Source organism: Brienomyrus brachyistius, chromosome 9, assembly GCF_023856365.1.
Source record: "Brienomyrus brachyistius isolate T26 chromosome 9, BBRACH_0.4, whole genome shotgun sequence".
Classification (NCBI taxonomy): Eukaryota; Metazoa; Chordata; class Actinopteri; order Osteoglossiformes; family Mormyridae; genus Brienomyrus; species Brienomyrus brachyistius.
Genome location: NC_064541.1, coordinates 9,563,607 through 9,585,220, shown reverse-complemented (window position 1 = coordinate 9,585,220; position 21,614 = coordinate 9,563,607). Strand labels below are relative to the sequence as shown.

Sequence of the window (21,614 nt, the reverse complement as noted above, 5' to 3'; positions counted from 1 at the left end):
TTTGTAATTCAGCATTACGTGTAAGTCTGCCCTTACGCCTCCCTCGTGTCTTTGTCTTCTTGACGTTTTCGCTACCGCAGCACGAAAATTTCCCCATGGGGATAAATACGGTAATCGGAATCTGAATCTAATCATTGCCATTCAATACCAATGAGACTTCAACACATACACACCATTCCCTCACCATTATGATAATGGACAAACAACAGGTCCTTCATAAGAGTAAATCTGATGAAGGACTTCAAGGTGAGTGCAGTCTGCAAGCCCCACATTATAATAATAATAATTTCTGATATTTTACACCCCAGACTGTGGCACATGATGTGCCGACCAACGGTGTAACAAGAATTTAGATTTTTGTCATTTCCAAAGGTAAATTCACAACCGCGCAAAGTATATTTAAGTAAAACGTTAAGGCAAAGCAGCATCCATGGCACAGCAGTTCCTCTGCCTAACGACAATGTCATTATTGCACCAGCTATTCATTACCGGCGGGTGTCTTAAGGCGGGTCCCGGTGCAGGATCGGGATAGACCCGATTCTTGTGGCTCCTGCCGGCTGCCTTTTCCGACACACAAACGGGCTTTGTGAGGCATGATGTCGGCGTAGTAATTTCTTTACGAGTAGAGCTGGAGAGGACAGACCTAACGCGACGTGACGACCTAGTTAAAACTACAGGCCTACATTTACCAGCTTTAGACCCCCCAACAATTTTTTGTTTCGCTCTTTTGGGGCCTGATGAGATCCGTTTTCTCATCTCCATAGATTTAAGGCAAACAGCCCTTCGCTTCTTCTTTACACCGAAGTCGTGTTTTCCTATAATCCACCAGCACTGGCAGCAGGTGCAATACAAACACCTGCAGCAAGTGTTAAATGCAGATCTAATATTCCGATATTTTTCGGCTCAATGTTATATGACTTACAATAACTGTTAGATGCGTTAGATTGAGCTAACTAACACTACACCCTCCTGGGCTTTTCAAACATTACCCCAGAAAGCAACACAGCTAACTGACACATAGTTGAATGCTGATTACGCACGAAAGTCCCTCCCGCGAAGCTCAAATTTCCCGGGAAACGCTCTAATTAGCATAAACACACCCATTGGGAAAACCGGAAGCCAGCTCCGCCTTCTTTTAACTGTAACACTAACTAGCATAAATACATCCATTTGGTCCGCTTTCAATTGACCGTAACTATATAATTAGCACAAATACTGTCATAAAGCCATCCAAAATACCGGAATATGCAGAACCAGGGTAGTTAGATCGTGAAAAGATGACAGATTTAATTATGTGATATATCCATGAATTAAATATTGTATGGCAAATTACATTGTCACCATTTACAAATTAACCCTGAGAATAGTAATGGTTAAAATGGTCCTTTCTATAGGCCTATACATGTACTCTAATTGTGTGTAGACGTTTTGATTGATTGGTTTGAGGACTAGAAAATTGAATGATTAGTTCCAACTTCAGAATCATTAATAATTAAATATCAATTATTTAATGTCTACCATGTCTTGAAAGATGTGTCGCATGCATATCTCTGGGAAGATGAGACTGGCTTCTATACAGTCGTATTACGGCGTGGTCTGTGATTGTCTTCATTTCAATAAATCAAGGCTTCTTCAAAAATAGTTTACTTCCTAAAACCTCGGCCAAAGAGTAATAAAATATCAAGTTGCGCTTTCAAAAATCGTCAGCAGGTGGCAGTCATTTACAATTGCTGTGAAAAGTAATGAATGCTTTATATTTCTATATTTAACAGATAGAGACCGCTCAAAATATGCAGTTCCACCAACACAGCAGAAAAAACACGTGCTTTGATGCGTGTTGCTCATTAAAACAAGCCTATAGCTGACATTAATTGCAGTTGAGTTTGACACACATTCAGCCACTGAAAGCGAGACGCCGCATATACCTTAAACCATCCCCTACCGATTACGCGCTTGCGTCTCTTAGTCTAGTTAATTGCACTGATTAAAAAGAAAGTTATACAAAAAATGCACGTAAACGTAAAACACTAATTTCCACATTACTAAGACAGAATGAAACATTGCTGAAACACGCTTAGCCCCCAGCTTGAACTGAATTAAAAACTCTCTTGTGCAAATAGGTCTAATGCTAAAACTTTTGTGCTGATCGTCAGAGGTGGAGATTTCAGGTCCAGAGAGTACAAATCCAGACCAGGGTTTTGTTTCAACCAACCAGTTGAGTACTCTGTGACTGTGACTCTTTATGCTCAGGTGGCTGGTTGAAACAAAATCTTGGTCTGGATTTGTACTCTCTGGACCTGAAATCTCCACCTCTGCTGATCGTCAATACTTTGCTCAGTCGTCAAATCACATCCAGGTTACAATGACTTGGCGGCCGGTTTCATCCGAAGCGGCGTATATATAGAGAAAGCGGAGTCAGAGAGTCCCTAAAGCAGCTGGGTTAGGGGCCCTTGCACAAGGGCCCAATAGTGACTCAGCCGGTATCCCATTTAGGTCCTGCCTTCTGGTGTATAATCAAAGCAAAGTTTATTTATCAAATGCCCACTACAGAAAAAAAATGTGCACTACAGCATAGAGCAGCAGAACCAGGCAATGAAATGGATTTCCTGTAAGCTCCCTTGTAAGTAATGCTCAGGCTCCGTCCCGCTTCCAGGAGGCGTAGGCATTGTTACGGGTTTCACTCTTCTTTCACCTACGGGTGTCGTCTTCCTGCATGGTAACCATTCTCCTCGATGACAGCAATTAACAGGAAAAAAAACGAAGAATAAGAAGTCTGTACAGGCGGGCCCGGGGTTGCAAAAAGCCGGGAATTTAACAGTATGATATTTGTACGGTAGGCGTGGGGGAGCCTACAGAATGCGCCTTAATTTAAAGTATTTAAAGAATCTCCACGATCACCATCCGCAACGCGGATTTCATCTAAAACAGTCAGATTTCAACTAAACTGCCACAAGCCTGATAAACGGTCAGTGGACACGAACAACAATGAAAGAATCGAATGCAATATATATCTTTATCGTCATTGGAAAGTACAACAAATCTGTGTGCTTTCTCCACCAATGCAATACATCGATAAAAAAAACCCAAAACAACTATACTAGTAGTAGTAGGACTTAAGAATAATAAAATAATGATAATAATAATAATATTGAGATACAGTATATTGCTGAATAATGAACCAACAAACGCAATAGTGCAACTTGCAAGATCAAACGCAGCCGTGACGATTTGAGAACTGAGTAGGTTCAACAGGAATTTGACAGCTGACATACAGGCTTGGAGGGAATGACAGCGGGACAGAGGTGACCCATCCCAAAAGAGAGGAATGAGATCAGACTTCCGCAAACATGCGCCGAAAGGTGACTATATTAGTTTCTGACAGACCAATTTTCTCCTAGGTTGGTAATTCAAAGGGGGGGGGGGGGTGTATAATGTTTCACACAAATCAAAGGGACAGAAGAGGCGTGGTTGCTTTTTCTTTTTCTCTTGGATCGGTCGGCTGGTCTAACCTGACCACCCAGGAAAATCCATGACCGCATTGTGTTTAACTTGGAAACTATGCTAGCGATCCTCGGTCGAGATAACCCACCGACACTATAGTACAATTACCTGTCTCAAAATAAACACAGGTTTTACGAAAGAGCCTTGCATTATTTGGGCCACTTGTTTCTACAACTGAACAGACAGACGGAAATAATGACAGCAGAGGGACAATAAAATATTATAGGCATATAGCATGAATTAAATATCTTGGCAGTTAAACAGGATTTGATTTTAGCGCTGACTTAAACATTGATAACTCATCGAATTTAAGTTATTAACATTGCTTGCTGTTTGTTTAGAGAGGGGTCATGTACCCTAATAAATCAGTGCATTTATACTTGCTCTGTGTATGTACTAGCATATTTATAAATCAGTTTTGTTTAGGTTATTTGTACAATAATAGTCATCAGTTCGTCCCACGTTACTTTGACCTGAAAGCACAGTAAAGCCTGGGATCTTATTATAATGAGAAATAGGGTGTAGCTTGGGGTAAAGTGAGGTCTGAGTAGCGCCACACTGGTCCGTCCGTGCCCCGCCTTTGCGAGGCACCACCTTGCCTGCGATAAGGCGGTGCCAGGCGCTCTGCCCGGGCTCTCCCAGGCTTTTTCACCCAGCGCAGGACACCATACCCGGTGTATTTAAACCGCACGCCACGGGCACCGACTTTCAGGAATGGACGGAGAAGGGTTTCCATCGCTTCGCGAATGAATGAAAGATTCAGGCGGCGGTGGATCGGATCGGATCGGTCTCGGACAGCTGCCTAGTCCCGAAGAGTTGCTCTGCTCCCTCGGTCGCTTCTCACCCATGCATCGGCAATGGAACAGACAGTCATTAAGTACAAGACGACGGGCTGCACGTGGCTGCAAAGTGTCAGCGACCTCGTGGGGTTCCCTTTGGACCAGGTAGGCGAGCTGTCGCACTTTTAATAGGGGCGGGGGGGTACCCGCAGTATTTTAAATAAATCTTTTACCGATCCTCGCAGATCGGTTGTCGCCTCATCTCTGAAAGAGCAACACGTTTCAGAAGCAACAGTTTCCGTGATGTTTTTAATGAGCTCCTTCATGCTTCGATCTATATTCCAGTATGCAGATGGCACTTTATGACAGGTGACAGCTTGCCAGCTTGACAGGTGACGCCAGGAAACCCGAATCTGGGCAGGTTTGCTGGCGCTGGAGTAAAGAGCCGTAAAGTTAAACACATTGAAACACAATATCATAGGGCTTGATCGGCTCGCTAAACAAAGGCCAACTCGTCTAATATATTTAAGAATTTATTGTAACACGCACCCTAACAGTTTAAACTGTTCACTTTTAATGAGGCGTGTGGGGAAATAAATCAAAATGGTCTGAAAGCCCTACCCACCATAATTTTAAATACCTAGTTTCTTATATTATTATTATTATTATTATTATTATTATTATTATTATAATAATAATAATAATAATAATAATAATAATAATAATAATAATAATAATAATAGGGGGCGGCATGGTGGTGCAGTGGTTAGCACTGTTGCCTCACACCTCTGGGACCCGGGTTCGAGTCTCCACCTGGGTCACGTGTGTGCGGAGTTTGCATGTTCTCCCCATGTCGTCGTGGGGTTTCCTCCGGGTACTCCGGTTTCCCCCCACAGTCCAAAAACATGCTGAGGCTAATTGGAGTCGTTCAATTGCCCGTAGGTGTGCATGTGTGAGTGAATGGTGTGTGAGTGTGCCCTGCGATGGGCTGGCCCCCCATCCTGGGTTGTTCCCTGCCCTCGTGCCCATTGCTTCCGGGATAGGCTCCGGACCCCCCGCGACCCAATAGGATAAGCGGTTTGGAAAATGGATGGATGGATGGATAATAATAATAATAATAAAACATTTCGTCTCTTAAATAATGCTTAAAGGTTGCCAGCGCTGTTAGGGGATGTACTGTACCACACCGAAGTTGTGGTTTCCCCTTTTAGACATGAATTAAAGTAGAGTAACTGGCCTCCTATGTTTTGTTTGATTTCAGGGTGGATTTAGTTGCGTGCAGCCCACCTACACCGTAGCAAACGGGTTGGGCTGACAGTGCGTGAATCACGGCCCAGTTATAACTAAAGTAACACATTTTTTTTTACTTAATGGCCTGTATATCAGAGATTTAATCGTGCTCGTCTTTGCTTAAACATGCTGGGTTAGGAGATCGGCCAGAGGAAATTAAGCTTCTTCGTCACATGGTTCCGGTCATAATGACGTTTGGGCCAAAAGAATGTAAATGAATGAAACGTGGACAGAAAGACCCAGGCTGATCTTATAATGGGCTGCATTCATATCCTGCTAAGAGTATTCAAAAGCATCCAGCTATTTGTGGTATGCATTTCAAACAATATCTTTTGAACAATGTGGATGTTGTGGTGGTATCCAGGAGTATCGTCTCAAAATGCCAATTCCACATAGAGGGCAGTCTTAGGATTTCACCCCATTCATGTTGCCCTTTCCATTCCTAATTAAGATCCCTGCTCAGATAATCTCCCCCCCCCCATTTTCACAGGTGAACTTCCTGGCCTGTCAGTCTCTCGCCCTCCTGGCTGCCTTCTGGTTCCGCTTGTACCTGAGCCCCCGGCATGTCAGCCCCGTGGTCCGGCACGCCATCGCCGCTCTACTGGGCGTGTCTTTCATCATATTTTGCTTTGGCTGGTAAGGCCCCTCTCGCCACCCTGGACGCCTGTTTGGCCCTGGGGACGCTTTGCTCGCAGGTGTCCGGCTGACCCTCCCAGGTGTAACATCCTCCAGTTACCGCCGGTCTTGGCAAACGGCACGCTGGCCTCTCCTCTGAGTTTTATTCTTGCAAAGCTCCCCCCCCCCCCCCCCAGAGTAACTTGATAATGGCGACTTTGTGGCCAAACAAAATGAGCGTGTTTATCCCGGGCCACACAATGTAGGAGGAAAAGAATTAATCTTGTCAGACGGGAATGCAGCCACACATGACTCCGGCTGGTATTGGGAAAGCTGCGGAGCGAGTTTCCCGGCTGGCTTCGGAGCTCGTACTTCGGAGCTCAGCCTGTGCCTCTCGCTCTGATCCACTTTACAGCGTTGTTTACGTAACCATTTGTAAGGCACAACAACAAATCCAGGCTAGGATAAATACTGCCTTCTTTTCACTATTGCAGAAATATCACTAGACAAAACAATGTGTCCAGATCTCAAAATTTGTTGCACATTTCCTTACAGGAAATTGTACGAAAATACAGCCAGATTTTGGCTTTAGTTTATTAAAAGTCGCTTTGGATTGCTACTCTGAGGCCCTGATGATAACTAAACAGCAGAAGATGTCATGTAGCATAGCTATTTTGGAGACGCGCTAAATGTACAGCTTTTGGGTGCCCGTCAACGGGGTGAGTTCAAACCACCATTCTTTTTTTGCTCCCTCCCAAGAAGGGAGCAAAAATATGGACTTTATGGCAGGGAGCTGGGATGGAGCAAAAACATTGGCCGCCTGTGGGTCCCCGAGGACCGGATAGGGAAACACGGCTCCCAGAGGATATCACCTGATATCCCTGCTGTAACAGGAGGCGAGGGCTCTCCGCAATCATGCCGCAATATCACGGCTCCATTGCTTGCGTTTTGAAAATAATAAATCATATTTTGATGGACAGTGCCAGGACGGATGGCTAACCTTAAGGCGGTCAATGCACGGTCACTCTCGAGAAATCTGAAACACTCTCAACACTGGATTTAATGGTAAAGGTAACTTACACTAATTGTGTTGCTCAAGGTCATTGGATAAAATGCAGGAATAGCTTTGCGATTAATTCCTCCCTATCTTTTACTCCGCAGGTACTCATTACATATTTTTATCCTGGTGTTCTCCTGCTACTGCATCATGATCAAAGCAAATGCAGATAACATCCACAGGTAACCATGATGTAACACTGTCACTGGGGGTAATCGTTTTTTTTTTTTTTTTTTTTTTTTTTACAAAAAAGAGGATCTTTACCTGGAATGAATAAAGATTGAGTAACACATTTAATGTGAAGTGATATCTTCACTTATGTCTTTGAATTAGTTCTCATTTCCTGTTTGATGCTTGCGAAGTGTAGGCCTTTAAATATCACGTTTGTGAGGGAGTTCTATGATCCTCAGTCCCACAGGGAACCATCTATTATATCCCAGCCTTGAGTACACAGTTTTAGCCCTGAAAAGCAGAACTGAAGAAAAAAACAGTATGATTCAGCTGCCCTGGGAGGTGTTTAATAATGAATGATGTATTAACCAGTTGTTCCAAATTTACTCAGACATCAGAAATACTTCAGAAATGTTTTGGGTGTATGACTTCATGTGAGAGTCATCAGCATCTGTCCAAAGAACTTTTGGCAAATTTGCAGGGTAGTTTTATTCACAAAGTCTTAAATCTGCTTGGTTCACCAAAAGGCCAGGTGACTTTAAACCTTAAATCAGACCCCCCCCCCCCCCATCAGCCCCCCCCCCTCCCCACAAGCTGTTATTTACAAAAGCCCTCCAGACTTACACCACCACCTCAGTATGAAGTGCTGTGTAACCCACATTAATGACGAATGGGACGGGGAGGTAAAAGTTGAAGGAAAAAAAAACTCATCAGCCGTGAGTCATGTTCTCCAGAACGTCCAGAGACAAACCCGAAATCTCCTCTCGCATCTGTGAAGGAAGCGCAGCCTTGCAGACAGAACAGCCCAGCACTCAAATGGCAGTGATTTCAACACCGATGTACCCTGACAAACCAGCTGTTTCCCCATCGCTGTTAATCTGAACCACTATGACTCAGTTCTTTCATTCCCCCACACTTGTTACATATATCAGCATCATGGCCACAAACTCAAAAATCTAGCAATCAAGGAAACATAATCTGTTGAAAATTCTCTACAGTGGCAAGAAAGGTTAGAACGTGGGTGTTTGTCTGGGGGGACGGCAGTTCTATTCACCTAAAATTCAGATTGCAGTTATTTCTAAGCTGGCAGACAGACCGGACAGGAAAAGCGTGTTTTGCGACATAGTCTTCAGGTGACAGCATGTTTCATTCAGGGTTTGTCTGGTTACCCCTGTATTACATTCATAGTCAGACCTTCTGTTTAGCGATACTGGTGCATTAGCTTTTTAATTGGCTAATAAAACGCACTGCTGTTTCATGGTTAAGATGAAGCATCACTCCTGTTGAACTTAAAGTAAACCTAGATTAGTCAACGATTCATATAAATAGGTCTGACGTAAATGTGGGAGTACTGCATCAGGTGTTGCTGCTTTCCATCGTAGTTGTGGTTCAGCAGGTCAGGCTCTGGTTTGAATCTCATCCGGAGGAGAAGAGTCACATCACATTAGGGCCTTTGAGTAAGGTTGTTAACCTCGCCCCCCCACCACAAAAAATGCTCCAAGGGCGGTGGATAAGTGGCCGATTCTGTTCTCAGACCCTAAGCTTCAGTCTCACCTGTGGGTTGTGTGTATATATTATATTGTGGGGTCCCCACAATGTGATAAAAACTTGTTATTATTTCGCTGTGGGGATGATTTTTTCAGTCCCCATAAGGGCAAAGTCATTAAATTAAATGTTAAAAAAAACTGCAACTGTAATCGAAAAACTAAAAATACCAAAAGTGTATTTTGTGTGGTTACCGATGGATAACTTAAGGGCTGGATAGGGGTTAAGGTTGTCATTGTTGGGATTACAGTTTTTCTAAGAAATGAATGGAGAGTCCGCACAAAGATATGAATACAAATGTTTGTGTGTGTGTGTGTTTGTGTGTGTGTGTGTGTGTGTGTGAGAGAGAGAGAGAGACAAAAGAGTCAGATGGGATAAGTGGGAACTAAAGAATTCCTATGTACCTGTAGTCTTGCTTGTGCAAATGTCAAAGAAAGCACAATTTGATTTGCGTTCCAGATACTCTTTCATCATAGCGATGGCCCACCTCACAATCTGCCAGATCAGCCGTGCCTACATCTTCAGCTATGGCATCCTGTCCACCGACTTCTCCGGGTGAGTCTGGGAAGCGGGCTGCCGAAATGGAGATGTGGAGACCAGCAGCTGCTGAGATTCACACTCAAGGGGATATGAAGGTGGATGTGCGGTGCCTATGGACGATGACATTTCACAGCTGAAACAAATCAGTCAGTTAGCCTGGACACACAGATATTCTGTTCTAGATTTGCCTCAGACAGCAGACAAAGTTCTTCGCTTGTTTCAGCTTGTGGACAGTTGATGGTTTGCGTCTCTTTTCTACATTTCTGTATAGATCTATGTCCCTTATTGAACACAAAAGAACAGGTGTCACCTTTCACTATCTGCTTGAGTAAAATAAAAAAGGATTCTGAATAATCAAAATCACATCCGAAACAAAGAAAATCAGCAAAGCAGCTCCCCCGCCCACCATGAATTGGAGAGAAGAGCTTTTGAGTGTGGGAAGGAAAAGATGATTAGTTAACAAATCCTTTGAGTCTTTAATTCAGGGATCTTCATTCACAAGTTAAGTAGTTGCCCAAATGTCCATATTTCAGCTTGCATGCACTGCATGCACTGCGAGGTTCACTGGTGTTTTCATGGTTGGTGAAACTTTCTTTCTTATCTGCTGTTTTGCCAGTTCCCCCCGTTAAAAACACTCCCTTAATTAAATACAAAATTAATAAAAAACCTGACCACTGTTGACTCAGCGTCAGCCTGCCTGCCTATCGCAGAACCCTTGTAGACAAAGGAGCTTTTCTGCAATCTGTACCAGAGAGGAACACAGGTGAGGTGAATTTCAGGTGGGGGAGTACAGGGGCCATCAGCTGAAACATATTATGTTGTCGAGCCCCGATGATGATGATGATGATGATGATGATGATGATGATGATGATTTAGTCTTTACCTTTGCTTAAGTCCTTCCTGGTCATGTGACAGCTGTCCTCCAATTACACTTCATATCTCTGACTCACATTAAACTGATTCTTCCACTCTTATCCTTTATAAACAGAGCTCAATTACCCATGGTGCACCACAGCTGTACGGATGGGCCAATTAGGCTACAGGATACGTCCTGTTGCTGTCCTACCCTTGTCAGAGTTCTGCCATATTTGACATCACTTGAACCTCAGGGTTGTTTATGTAAATTTTGGTATATGACTCAGAATGTAAATAATAAACACATCTATGTTGTTGCTTTGTAGCTTCATAGCGTTGAAAGAATGTATTCACGGTTACATGCGATTATGGTGAAGATGAAACCCAGCCCAGTTACACTATGTACCACAAATAGCATCACCTGCAGATCCCAGCAGAATCACAGATTTCTATGGCAGTGTTTCCCAACCCAGTCATCAGGGACCTACGTTTCTGCTCCCGGGAGGAGCTGGGAGGGAGCAAAGATGCGGACTGTCTGGCAGGGAGCTAGAAGGGAGCAGAAATATAGACTATCTGGCAGGGAGCTTGGAGGGAGCAAAATGTGGCCTGTCTATGGGTCCCTGAGACCCGGACAGGGATACACTGCTCTGTGGCATAGTTACGGCTGAACCTCTGATTGCAGGCCCCTGATGATCCTGACCCAGAAGGTCACCATGCTGGCCTTTCAGGTGCATGACGGTGAGCAGAGAACCTTCTACACATGCCGTACGTCACCTTGGGGGTTCATTCATGCAGACTGAAGTCCTCCTACTTCCTACCTTCTTCCAGGGTTGTGTGGAAAGCCTGAGGAGCTTACGGTGGAGCAGAAGCGTCTGGCTGTGCAGTATGTACTTGCTGATGCACCCCAAACCACAGTTGCTGGATTCATGAAGTTCTCACAGCCTTGGTTATTTGTAAACAAAGCAGACAGAAGACAGCAGACATAGGTTTAGCATGGCTTTTGGTCTGACTTGGATAAACTAATCATATGAACAACTGACATAAGTAATCCGTTACACAAACACTTGTGTAAGTCAGTTTTACCTTTGTATATCGTTGAAGACACCTCAAAGCGAAAAAAAACACAACACGTAAGCCAGAAATATACTAGTGATGCGTGCTGAGATGCAGTGTAAATTTACTTATAGGAGTACGTCACCTTTTTGCATTAGCGGTTCTGTAAACTAACTTACGTCGGTTTAAGTACATGGAGAGTGTGCAGGACAAGTTGTGTGCCATTTTCTCAGTTCGATATTGGTTGTCCATTCATTTAATGGTTGATTCCAGTGCATCATAAGCAGAAGTTCTCATAACCCTTTAAGTAGTTTGGGAGGGAAAAAAATTATTTCCTTCCCCTTTAAATGGGAGGGATTATTCTGCTTATTCTTGAAGGACCATTTGGGTATTATTGAAGGTGAAGGGCAGCCCAAAGTCAGCTCAGGTTATTAGAGATATTAAATTACTTGTTTACGAACAAGTAACAAACATTTCATGTTCTGAAGTCAGCTAGAATGAGCTTGAATGTCCATCATAGAGCAGTGTAGGGCAGAATAGCGAATGCTATTGGGGTGAGTGATTTACCTGAGCTGGGGAGTTGCAAATCAGAGACCTCGATGTCCTCTAGGGCTGCCCCTACAGGAGCTACGAGAGGCTGTGCTCCCCTTGTGGATGGAGGCCTGAAAGCAGTTGTAGAGAGTGTGAAACCTTGACATCCACCTGGCTGAAGGTGGAGGCATAAATCATAGTGAAGGCTGCCAGGTGGCATGACGGGGAGGGGGGCGTGCAGGCACTAGAGGAGGCTGGTTATTGAAACAGAACATTTACTCAAGCATCTCTGAAATCTGAGGACTGGAAATAGAAAAAAAGGCATTTACAAGTGTTTCCTCACCCTCTGAGAGGTTACCGCTCTAACACATCACAAGACAGCAATTCAGGAAGAGGCTGGGATATTTTCGGATCGCATTCATCACGGGCAAAATTTTAAATGGTGTAATTAACACCATCAAATTGTCACACGGGCTGAGGGGGTGGAGTTTCCAGGCCAGTAACCAGAATTAGGCACTGGTACCCAAAGGGCGGCGGCAGGATACAGCAGTGGTGTTTACCACCACTGACACCATGTGTTTCTGTGAGGCCCCCCAAGGTTTAGGTGCCCCCTGCTGGCCATGAGCAATAATACACTCAGGGGGGTGGGGACTTTTTGAGTGGAAAAGAAAACAACAAACTCGCCCTGGACCGGATATCCCTGACAAATGTGTGAAATCACGCTGCAGCTCAAAGCCGTCCCTGGTGGAATACCTCAGTTACAACCTCAACTTCCTGAGTGTCCTGGTTGGGCCCTGCAGCAGCTATAAGGACTATGTAGAGTTCATCGAAGGAAGGCACATACAGGGAAGACTGTCATTGGCCAACGGCAAGCAGAGTGGTCAGGACTCGTGGCTGGATCCGTCCCCGACGGTAGGTCAAGGCCCGGTTAACTCAGTCGAATGGCTGAACGGAAGCTGCAGAGCAGAGTAAAACCACAATGCTAACTGCTGCATTTCATGCAGAATGAATGACGCTGTTAATGGTGCAATTTTTGTTTTGTTTGTTTTCTTTCCCCCAGAGGGCTGTCATTCATAAATTACTGGTCTCTCTGGTCTGTTTATTCCTGTTTCTGACCCTCACAAGAACCTTCCCCGTCGCCCACAACATCGACCCCCAATTTCTCAGTGAAGCATCCTTTATGTCAAGAGTGACATACGCCTTCTTCTCTGTTCAAGCTGCTAGACCAAAGTTCTACTTCGCGTGGACCTTATGTACGTAACCGTGAATTAACTTCCATTACTACAATTCGTTTTCCATGCTCCAGGTCCACGTATATGTCTGAAGGTCCTCATCAGACCTGTTGAAAATGGGCAATACCGGCAGTATTCTTGCTGATGTTCGGTCCTGTATCACCATGCTAGCTGCCACCTTGTAGTGAGTGTGTCCCCTACAGTGGACTGACGTCCCATCCAGGGTGTCTCCTCCCTTATTCAACGTACATCCTGGATGAGGCTCTAGGTTCACCCTGACCACGTACTAGATAAGTAGTTATAGAATAATAATAATAATAATAATAATAATAATAATAATAGCGTTGTAGGTGAATACCTTAGCGCTATAATACAGGATAAGTCGCTCACTTATGGGGTTACCCAGCAGGATACTTGTTGGAACTTGAATAGATTGCAAATATATGTCCTTATACACTTAATCTTGTCAAATGAACCAATAGGTTCCACCCATGCTTACATACTCTGTGTCCATGAACTCATGCATTCCAGTGGTTAACATGAGGGCGTCTTCAGAACATGATCAGTGATGTCCTGTAGAAGGTGGCTACATTTTTAAATGACGTTTCCTCGCCCCCTATCTAAGCTGACGCCATCAACAATGCTGCTGGTTATGGCTTCAAAGGAGTGGATAAAAATGGACTGGAGTCGTGGGATCTCATCTCCAACCTGAATATCTTGGGGATTGAGGTGAGATCTCTGTTACAAGCAAATTAAATGGAAAAAAATAACGGATTTTATACCGCTGGGGATTTGCTAACAGTGGTCTTTATTTACCCAGATGGCAACTAGTTTCAAAACGTTCATTGACAACTGGAACATTCAGACAGGAGTCTGGTTGAAGTGGTACGTCCCAATCGCCGTTCATCACGCTCGGCATGCAGGGGGAGGTCGAACTTCAAACAGTCACATGATGCCATAGAGTGCACATTACCTTGACAATGCTTATGCTTGTATCTGTTAGGTTCAGCTAATGCAAATAGTCATTTAAATGTTAACATTAGCTCTAGCGAATAGTCATTAGCGAATAGTCATTAGCGAATAGTCATTAGCGAATAGTCATTAGCGAACAGTCATTAGCGAACAGTCATTGGACACACCTGGTGACACTGCAGAATGTCTGTGTGAATGAACGTAATCCAATGAAAAGCAGTTGTTGTGCAGGTAACTGTAAACTACACTATGTTTTTATGTTTAAATTTTGTGCACGCGTCTCGGTCCGATGTCAGCTGGGGTTTGTCGTTGTCTCCCGCCCCAGCGTGTGCTACGACCGGGCCCCACGATACCGCATGGCGCTCACCTTCCTGTTGTCGGCCATGTGGCATGGTGTCTATCCCGGATACTACTTCACCTTTCTCACCGGCATACCCCTGACCCAGGCAGCACGGATCGTGAGTGCAGCCGTTCCACCCTGGAAGAAACAAAGTTCAACTCAAGTTTCACGAAAGCCGACCTCTATCCCCATGCTGTAATCAGTCTGCATTAGTGACACTCTCACACTAATAGTAATATTAAAGTTATACATGATCATCTCCCCACTGATCGTTTTGGAACACCAGGTGAGGAGGAACTTCCGACATCACTTCCTGTCCTCTGCGGCGCTGAAGCTTGGCTACGACCTGCTGACTTGGGCAACCACACAACTGGCCATCAGTTACATGGTGATGCCCTTTCTGCTGCTGGCCATTGAGCCCACCATGCGCTTCTACAGGTAGGCTCTGCTTTCAGTTGCATGCATTTAATGCAACAACCATCATATTTACATAACAGGGACATGGCCAGAACGAGGGAAGAGATTTATTTTGTGATATTTATAATGGCTCACTGTCTTCGTACGACATCTCTGCTCTCTCTACACTGATGGGTGGCAGAGACAGATTATGGGTTGTGTGGGCCCCTGGGCAAAATGTTCGCGAGCCCCCTCCCCCCCACCACCACCAGCACCACCACCACAACCACCACAATTCAAGGGCCCTTGGCAGCCAAACACCCTCCCTATAGGGTCAGGGGCCCTTGTAGGCAGAGGATCAAAGAATGTAGGCCCTCTAAAATAGGCAAACGAAAATACATTGTTGATAAGCGTTGCAAACTGTTTTGGGCTAGGGGCCCCACGGGCCCCCTGCACCCCAAGGGCCCCTGGGCAACGGCCCCGCTGGCCCGGTCCGTAATCCGTCCCTGGTGGGTGGTTGTCTGTTTTGAGTTTAATTTGGATCACAGTGCAATAAGGTAAGATAAGATGGACCCTTTAGATCCCTGGAGGAAATTCTGTTGCATACACCAGTTAGGTACGTAAAGTTAAAAAAAAACAGACATAAAATACTGTACTCTAAGTACAGACAGGTAAATAACTTAAGTGATCAAAATCTTAAAATATACTGAACAAAAATATAAACGCAACACTCTTGTTTCTGCTCCCATTTTTCATGAGATGGACTTAAAGACCTACAATTCATTCCAGATACACAATATTACCATTTCTCTCAAACATTTCTCACAAATCAGTCTAAATGTGTGATAGTGAGCACTTCTGCTTTGCTGAGATAATCCATCCCACCTCACAGGTGTGCCACATCAAGATGCTGATCTGACATCATGGGTAGTGCACAGGTGTACCTTATACTGCCCACAATAAAAGGCCACCCTGGAATGTGCAGTTTTTTGCTTTATTGGGGGTCTGGGGACTCAGAACCGGTCAGTATCTGGTGTGACCACCATTTGCCTCATGCAATGCAACACATCTTCTTCGCATAGAGTTTATCAGATTGTCAATTGTGGCCTGTGGAATGTTGGTCCACTCCTCTTCAATGGCTGTGCGAAGTTGTTGGATATTAGTGGGAACTGGTACACGCTGTCGTATACGCCGGTCAAGCACATCCCAAACATGCTCAACGGGTGACATGTCCGGTGAGTATGCTGGCCATGCAAGAACTGGGACATTTTCAGCTTCCAAGAACTGTGTACAGATCCTTGCAACATGGGGCCGTGCATTATCTGTCTGAGTGGCTGGTCTCAGACGATCTTGGAGGTGAACCTGCTGGATGTGGAGGTCCTGGGCTGGTGTGGTTACACGTGGTCTGCGGTTGTGAGGCCGGTTGGATGTACTGCCATATTCTCTGAAACGCCTTTGGAGACGGCTTATGGTTGAGAAATGAACATTCAATGCACGAGCAACAGATCTGGTTGACATTCCTGCTGTCAGCATGCCAATTGCACGCTCCCTCAATGCTTGTGGCATCTGTGGCATTTTGCTGTGAGACAAAACTGCACATTCCAGGGTGGCCTTTTATTGTGGGCAGTATAAGGTACACCTGTGCACTACCCATGATGTCAGATCAGCATCTTGATGTGGCACACCTGTGAGGTGGGATGGATTATCTCAGCAAAGCAGAAGTGCTCACTATCACACATTTAGACTGATTTGTGAGAAATGTTTGAGAGAAATGGTAATATTGTGTATCTGGAATGAATTGTAGATCTTTAAGTCCATCTCATGAAAAATGGGAGCAAAAACAAAAGTGTTGCGTTTATATTTTTGTTCAGTGTAATTTGGATGCAGGCCCAGCGTACAGGTGAAATGTGACCTTTTATATCCTGACAAAGTGATGGTGACATCACGTAGGTGGAGAGCTTGTTCTGGCTGCGGCATGTCCAGTTAATCCACTGTGGCTGGGATTCCCCAAGACCAGTGGAGTGTTTCCAAAAAGCTCCCTTTAGCAAGTTAAATGGTTGGACCAATTCAGTGGTTCCAACTATGTTAGTTGCTAATGTGCTAATGCTATGATAAAGTCGCTAATGCTATGGTCTATGCGAAACGCACCCCTGTGTGGGCTGCATGTTTTCTAGTGAGCATGTTTGTCTGATGCACACTGGATTTATGCCTCTCCCCCCCACCCCCCACAGCTCCATGTACTTTCACTTTCACATCATCAGCATTCTGGTCGTGATTTCCGGGCACCTCGTTGCGGGGGCCACCAAGCGGCACTCGTACCAGGCCCACCACTCCAACAACAACGTGAAAGGGAACTGACACGGAGCCCCGCGCCCACCGCCGGCGCCGCCACGGCCACACAAAGCCATCTGTGTGCGGAGCAACAAAGAGCATTCAGCAGGACCTGCGGCTAATGGCCACAGGCCCTGCGAAACTCCCAGAATTCCCAGCTGGTCCAAGGGGCGTTTGAGACTCTGGGACCACACAGACTGGGGGGCGGCGGGTATGGGTGGGGCTGGGGGCTGAAGGATGCCAGACTTCAGAACAGAACTGAAGGAGATACTGTTGGCTGACTTGAACATCTGGGTTCGCCCGAAATGAAGATCTCAAACATCTCCATGTTTACGTATCATGATTACCAGGAACCCCTCCTAAAGTCAGCCTTGCCTTAACATGGACTGATGTTATTTAAGGGCTGATGGACTTTTAAACACTGGATAACAAGCAAACAAGTCTTCAACCATTTATTTGATATGTTTTATAGGCTTGACCAAGTGACGCAGGTATAAACATTTGATTTGGTGTTCTTTTCACAGCAGACTACCTTGAAAGTGAAAATATGCTGTATTTTTCGATGAGGTAATGCTATAATTACCAATGACGTCTGAGAAACGTATTAATGTGTACTCGTTTAAACACGTCCTTCACATTGTAATAAAATTCTCTTTTTTCCCATTACTGAGTACTATCATATATTCATTAAGAAACGCTATTCACTGGTGAAATTTACTGCGTTTGGTCCTGGAATGTAGAAAGTTCATTTAATAGCTGAGGTAAACAAGGTTAAAACACTGTGTGACGCGTTACATTGGAAAACTCGTCTTACTTGTACTAAAGCTGATATTATAGCTTATGGTAGAATGCGAAACAGAGCCTGGCATTACATCATCACTGTTTTAAGGAAAAAATATGGGCGGCGCACAGCCGACGTTTACCTGACTCGCTTCGCGTAGTATGACCCACATCCCCAACGTGTTTACAAACACCAACACTCAAATAATATTTGACACCACCCATATAGGTTATTTGCAGACACTGCTCAAAGAAGCTATAATCATCCGATATATCTTACAATCACTATTACTATCTTAATTACTGTACATACCGTAAAAAACTCAGTCGGGGACCAGTATTTCTTTGTGTTTTCTCAAGAGTCAGTGAATGGTAATATATACTGCCTGGCTACGAAAAAAGTCACACGCTTTAATATTTCATTGGACCGCTTTTAGCTTTGATTATCCGTGCACATTTGTTTCAATGCACTGTTCCCACGTGCTTACGCAACTTGTCAACATTTTTACACTTGCATTCATTTCTCGTCGAGATCTTGTATTGAGGATAGATGATAAATTGAACCACCTCATAAAGTCTTCTTCAGCACATCTCAAAGATTTTCAGTATAGGGTTAAGGTCAAGACTCTGTGGTGGCCAATTCAAGTGAGAAAAATAATTCCTCGTGCTCCCTGAACCGCTTTCTGGCTATCCGAGCCCGATGAATCCTGTCACTATCCTCCTGGAATGTGCCCATTCCATCAGGAAGAAAAAAATCCATTGATAGGATAACTTGCCCATTCAGTAGATTCAGGTACTCAGCTGATTGCATACCGTTGCAGAGCTGTAATAATGATCCAGTAATTGGCTCTTAAGTGCTTGCTGATTTAAATTCATATGTTGACTTTTTTGGCCAGACAGTGTATCTTTTTACTCAGGCTGTATAAATCTCTCTAGGTTTTTAATGTCAAGTCCTGCAAATGCTGCTTGTGGTCTGCAGGGGGCGTCGTGGTCCATATCAGCTCCGAATTTACTTGTTTGGGGAGAAAAATGTGCTTTAAACTGCACTGAACAGTCATTTGATCACAATCTGCGTAATCCTAGTCGCTGAAGGACAAGATTTGGCAAGTGCCCCAAGTCTATTTTTTTATCATTTACGTTTGTAACAGATGGAGTACATTTACTTTAACGCGATCCATAAACAGGTCTAACCTGACAACGCATCACGGAGAGCTAATTACACATAACCACAACCACTGCTGTTTCTTTGAAACATGTACTAATCTTGTTTTGTTCCAGTGCGCTGTCAGCGTGTTAATGCAAGATTAAGATTAATGCAATGTTCTGCAACACCAAGAATTAAGATCGTAATTTAAAAATGAGCCAGTCACGCGACCGCCAGTGAAGCTGTGGGAGGTGTTTGATGTTCCATCATGGGAACAAGATCGTTCGTCGTTTTCGTCGTAACGAAATCCTATTTATGGACGCACCTCGCAGCATTTTAAATGCAGGAAAAGGGTAAAGAAAGACGAATATTCACGGAGTATCGGTTTCTCCGCTTTTAGAGGCGAGAAGCTCTGTGATATTGTAGTGGATTATAATCTATTCTAGTTATATATCGATTTATGCTCAAGCACAGTAGAAAACGGTGAGCGTCTGAAAGGGCATCTTCAGTGGGAATATTAGTATTTGCAAATTTCAGTTTGTGTTTAAATACCTACCAAAAGGTGATCGGGTGAAAAGAAAAATCACAGGTATGCACAATTTCCATAACTGCTTACCCATTGATAAAGATAAAATCACATTACAGAAGAAGACTCGTGTTTTCGTAAAATACTGATATCTGCGGACAAAATTTGCATATTCAAAAAGGCAACCAGTCAAACTAGCAGTTATTTAAATAAGTGTTCGCTTGACTGTATTGAACAAGGAGTCAGCAGCCAAAGTGACAGGACAGAAAGGACAGGCAACGGCCTGGGGCCCCTCCCAGCTCGGGGGCCCCTGCGGGCCGCTGGTTATATAGTATACATTGCAGCAAAAAAAATAGCTTTGTTTGTGTATTCTGTTTTTCCACAAAGTGAAAATAATGGTGTTGTGTTTATTAAATTCTCTTTGTTGATAGTATTGATTTACACTTCACAGTAAAATGAAAGTAGTAAATTTTACCATGCTGGCAGAGGGGGAACTGGAGGGCAGTCAGTAAAATCACCTCTGCAAGGAATACATGATTAAAGGGGGGGGGGGGGGGGGGGGGGGACATGACTTCATAATTCAAACAGATAGGCCTAGTGGGACATTAGATAATTAATTTAAAAATGACACCTTCCTGATCTGATCTACTCATCTCCTGCCCGCCAATTTCTACGCTTATCAAAGCCGACAGCTCTTTAATTGCATGCTTAGTCTCATTAAAATTAAAACAGGGCTTTATTGTAGCAGGCTCCTGTTTTATCATTGAATATAAGTCCCTTTACAGAGTAATGAAGGAACAGTATTACTTTGTGCAATTACTTTTTAAACTCCTTCCTACCTAGATGTTTAAAACGCTAAATACATAGCTAGCTAGCCGAGTCCTAAGATTGTAAATAGTTAGATGGGTATTAGAGCACACTGCTTCAGCATCTCATAAGAAACATGCTTATTTAATATTTAGCGTAGTGACTGTTTGCCCCAGGCCAGTGCCACTGGATGCACCCACATGAACCCACTGGATGACGCGATTAATCACCTCAGCTGCACACAGTTGAATGCCAGTTTTCCTTCTTCATTGTATTCATTTTAATTAGAAGAATCCCCCCCTCAGGGCCAAAAAAGTTCACCCTATCTTAAGTGGTGAACAATCTAAAATGAAAATATCTGGTGCCTGGTTGCTTTTAGTCTCCCCCACCAGCATGGATGTCCGTCTGGAAAACGTCCTAAGAACATAGTTAGCAGATGATACCAACAGGAGATCATAACTGTAAGAGTGTAGACATAAATGTAATGTTTATGAATGCTCAATGGGGGGCACTGTGGCCACATACCTTTAGGGTTGGGGGTTCGAATGCTCTCCCCAGGTTTCCTCTCACAGTCCAAAAATAGCAAATCGTCCATAATTTGTGGGCGTGTGCATCCAGTGATGGACAGACACCCCCAGTCTTGTGCCAGTGCTGCCTGGCACTGGCTCCACGCCCCCCTCCCAAAGACCCTGCACTTATTTTTTTCACTTTACCTGATAATTAAACATCAAGAAATATGTGCAATGGTAAATATCTTCCTGTATATATATATATACATTGAATATTCAATGTAATGTTTAGTTCTATTCATATTGCTTAAACCTTTCCCGTTAGCGGAGTAGTAATTGTGAAATCTGAGCTGATTGTTGTCTGTGAAAACAACTTAATGAACAAAGCTCTAAGCGCAGTTCCCTGGCAGGCCTCTTGGGGGAGCCGTCACTTCTGAAAAGCACACTAACACCTATGGAAACTGCAGACTATCAGAGAACTTTAGCGGCGCTGGACTCGCTCCCAGGCAGCATAAGGTGTTGTGCTTTAATTCCAGCTGGAATATATTGGCTATCGCTGCCTCCTAGTGGGCGCCTGTGAAGCCTGCACCCGAACTGGGTGCCAGCAGATACTGATGCTCTGTCAACAAAAATTGGGGGG

The 21,614-nt window shown here is 44.2% G+C and overlaps 1 protein-coding gene across 1 annotated transcript; it reads left to right on the top strand.

Moving 5' to 3' along the window:
• Positions 1–4,086: 4,086 nt before the first annotated feature.
• Positions 4,087–17,871, top strand: mboat1 (membrane bound O-acyltransferase domain containing 1). Its single transcript, XM_049026716.1, has 13 exons — positions 4,087–4,445; positions 6,061–6,206; positions 7,347–7,424; positions 9,418–9,513; positions 11,036–11,091; positions 11,182–11,236; positions 12,666–12,849; positions 12,998–13,190; positions 13,795–13,898; positions 13,990–14,054; positions 14,467–14,599; positions 14,768–14,919; positions 17,109–17,871. Exons 1-13 carry the CDS (start codon positions 4,359–4,361, stop codon positions 17,233–17,235), a joined length of 1,476 nt encoding a protein of 491 aa, XP_048882673.1. The 5' UTR covers positions 4,087–4,358; the 3' UTR covers positions 17,236–17,871.
• Positions 17,872–21,614: the final 3,743 nt, after the last annotated feature.